Source organism: Marmota monax, unplaced genomic scaffold (assembly GCF_021218885.2).
Source record: "Marmota monax isolate L192 unplaced genomic scaffold, Marmota_monax_Labrador192_F-V1.1 WCK01_AAM20220418_F8-fsc00068, whole genome shotgun sequence".
Lineage (NCBI taxonomy): Eukaryota > Metazoa > Chordata > Mammalia > Rodentia > Sciuridae > Marmota > Marmota monax.
The window spans coordinates 2,084,977-2,087,815 of NW_026692352.1; the positions used below are offsets into that span (position 1 = coordinate 2,084,977).

Consider the following 2,839-nt stretch of genomic DNA (forward strand, 5'->3'; position numbering starts at 1 on the left):
CACACCCCTTTACCTTGCCATACACTTGTTACCATGGAAAGGGGTCTGTCTACAGCCATATGCTACCCAGCCTCATCCCACAGCCTAGACATCACTGAATAAGAAGTGCTACTTTGAACCTTGGTGATGGTAACTCACCTTCTTTGCTTCATTTCCCAACACCCTACAATCCTCTTGTATGTTTTTGAAGTTTAACTCAAATATTTCCTGCTGCAATTCAACTACCCTCTAAGGATGCATAATCTCTGATTTTTCAAGGGCTTAAAGAAAGACGGTGGCCTGGCAATGCAACACACAAACCACAGCCATCAGAACCCAGCCTCCTTTCTGCTTGTGGGAATTCCTGGTCTGGAGGCATCCCACTTTTGGATTGCATTTCCCTTCTGTTCCATGTATGCCCTGGCAGTGCTTGGCAACACGGCGGTGCTGCTGGTGGTACGTTCGGATCCTGCACTGCACCAGCCCATGTACTTATTCTTATGCATGCTGTCTGCCATTGACCTGGTGCTCTGCTCCTCCACTGTGCCCAAGCTCCTTGCACTGTTCTGGGCAAATGCTGCAGAGATTGCTTTTGGGGCCTGTGCTGCCCAGATGTTCTTTATCCATGGTTTCTCAGCTGTAGAATCTGGTGTCCTGCTAGCAATGGCCTTTGATCGCTACTTGGCCATCTGTCGGCCACTACACTATGGATCCTTGCTTCCCCCAGAGTCTGTAGGCAAGCTGGGGGCTGCTGCAGTGCTTCGTGGCTTGGGGCTCATGACCCCACTCACATGCTTACTAGCAAGACTGAGCTACTGTAGCCGAGTGGTGGCCCACTCCTACTGTGAGCACATGGCTGTAGTAAAGCTGGCTTGTGGGGGCACACAGCCTAACAACATATACGGCATCACTGCTGCCACATTGGTGGTTGGCACAGACTCCATCTGCATTGCCATCTCCTATGCACTCATCCTCCGGGCTGTGTTAGGCCTTTCCTCCAAGGAGGCACGGGCTAAGACCTTTGGCACTTGTGGCTCCCACCTGGGTGTCATCCTTCTCTTCTATACACCAGGGCTCTTCTCATTCTATACACAGCGTTATGGCCAGCATGTGCCCAGACACATCCACATCCTCCTGGCTGACCTCTACCTCGTTGTGCCACCCATGCTCAACCCCATCATCTATGGGATAAAGACCAAGCAGATCCGGGATGGAGCCCTCCGAATGCTGAAGAAAAGCCCTGCTCAGTCATAAGGGCTTCAACCACACCCTGAGACCCTGTCATTTTCTCCCCTTAGCCCTTGTGCAATGATTACTAGGCCCACCTCCCAGAATGATGGGGTAACCAAAACTCACACTCGTACTTCCCTATCAAAGTAGGAGAGCATTGACAAGTCAGGCAGTGGAAGAACCATCAGATGCCTCATTTATGATGTAGATATGTGTGAAAGCTCTGAAAGCCTTTGTCAAAAGGAAAGTATGGCTACCAAACTGATGGCCTCCCTGAAAATGTCATGCTGCTAGCTGACAATCTCTACTACCTCCCAAGGGACCCTCATAAAATGAGGAAGACATGGCTACTTAGCTGACATGAAGAAATAACCCTCATCCATGGGATGTTGTATGTATGGGGAGGGAGATACAGCCTTCTTAATTTTCTAATACTTAGTCCACTATGTGAATATACAGGTTATGTACTTTTGGACACCTGATTTGTTTCCAATCTTGAGCTAGTATGAATAAAGTTGCTATCAGTATTTCTAAACCTAGAATAATAATATTGAGCAACTTCTGAAGGGTTTATTATTCATGAATCTTTTTTAAAATCTTTTGTCCATTTTTAAAGTGGCTTTTGTTTATTGATTTGTATTTTTATTTTTTCATGATATCCAGTTCTTTTAGCATTAAAGACTTTGTCAGATTGAATTGCATTGGCTACCTTGTCAAATTAGTCAATTCTTTGTGAACACATTTACAGACTTTTTTCTATTAATCTATTTGTCCTTATGTTAACACTGCACTGTATTAATGATACAGTATACTAAGTCTCAAAGTAGTATAAATTCTCCCCATATTGTACTTCCACAATGGTCCTAACTATTCTACATTCTTTGCATTCTCAACTTTTATATTAATGGACAAAATTTAAAATATATTTGTAGAATCAGAACTATGATGTACATCTTTTATAGCTTAATATTGCGTTATATGAATAAATCATTTTATCCATCAATTGAGAGGTATGTGTTTCCACCTTTGGCTATTATGCACACGTCATAGCCACATTATTCATATGTGTTTATGTGGACACATATCTTCATTTCTAGTGGGTATACTCTTAGGAGTGGAATTTCTGGTTATATAGTAACTATTTAACTGAGGAACTAGTTTTTCTAGAGTAGCTGCACCATTTTACATTCTCACCAAAAGTAGATGAGGGTTCAATTGAATCTACACTAGAATGCCTGCTATACCTTTTTTAAAAAGTGTATGGAGGTATATTGGTATGCAAACATTTGTCTGCAGTTTGAGTTTGGGTGTGCACATACATCTCTGGCCTTGTTTCTTTTAGGGAGAAAGTATTCAGTCTTTCATCATTAAGCATGACAAGTATAGACTTTTTTTTTAATAGATGCCCTTTACCATATTGAATGCATTTTCACTGAAAGTTGAAAATTTTCTTCTAGGGTGGTGGTACATTTGTTCAAACTACTTTTCATATAGGTAATCTAATTTTTATTTTATGTTGATGCGATGTACTATATTGACTTATTTTTAAATGTTTAACTTAGACTCCTGGAATAAACACCATTTGGTCATGAAATATTGTCCTACTTATATATTGCTGAATTCAATTTGC

General features: G+C 41.8%; 1 protein-coding gene across 1 annotated transcript; it reads left to right on the forward strand.

Moving 5' to 3' along the window:
* The first annotated feature begins 285 nt into the window (after positions 1-285).
* LOC124091257 (olfactory receptor 52P1-like) lies at positions 286-1,233 on the forward strand. The gene has a single exon (XM_046442225.1). It carries the CDS (start codon positions 286-288, stop codon positions 1,231-1,233), a length of 948 nt encoding a protein of 315 aa, XP_046298181.1.
* Positions 1,234-2,839: the final 1,606 nt, after the last annotated feature.

Bases quoted from the DNA above. Each gene is read 5' to 3' on its own strand.
- LOC124091257 (XM_046442225.1), top strand. From the start codon at position 286: ATGCAACACACAAACCACAGCCATCAGAACCCAGCCTCCTTTCTGCTT.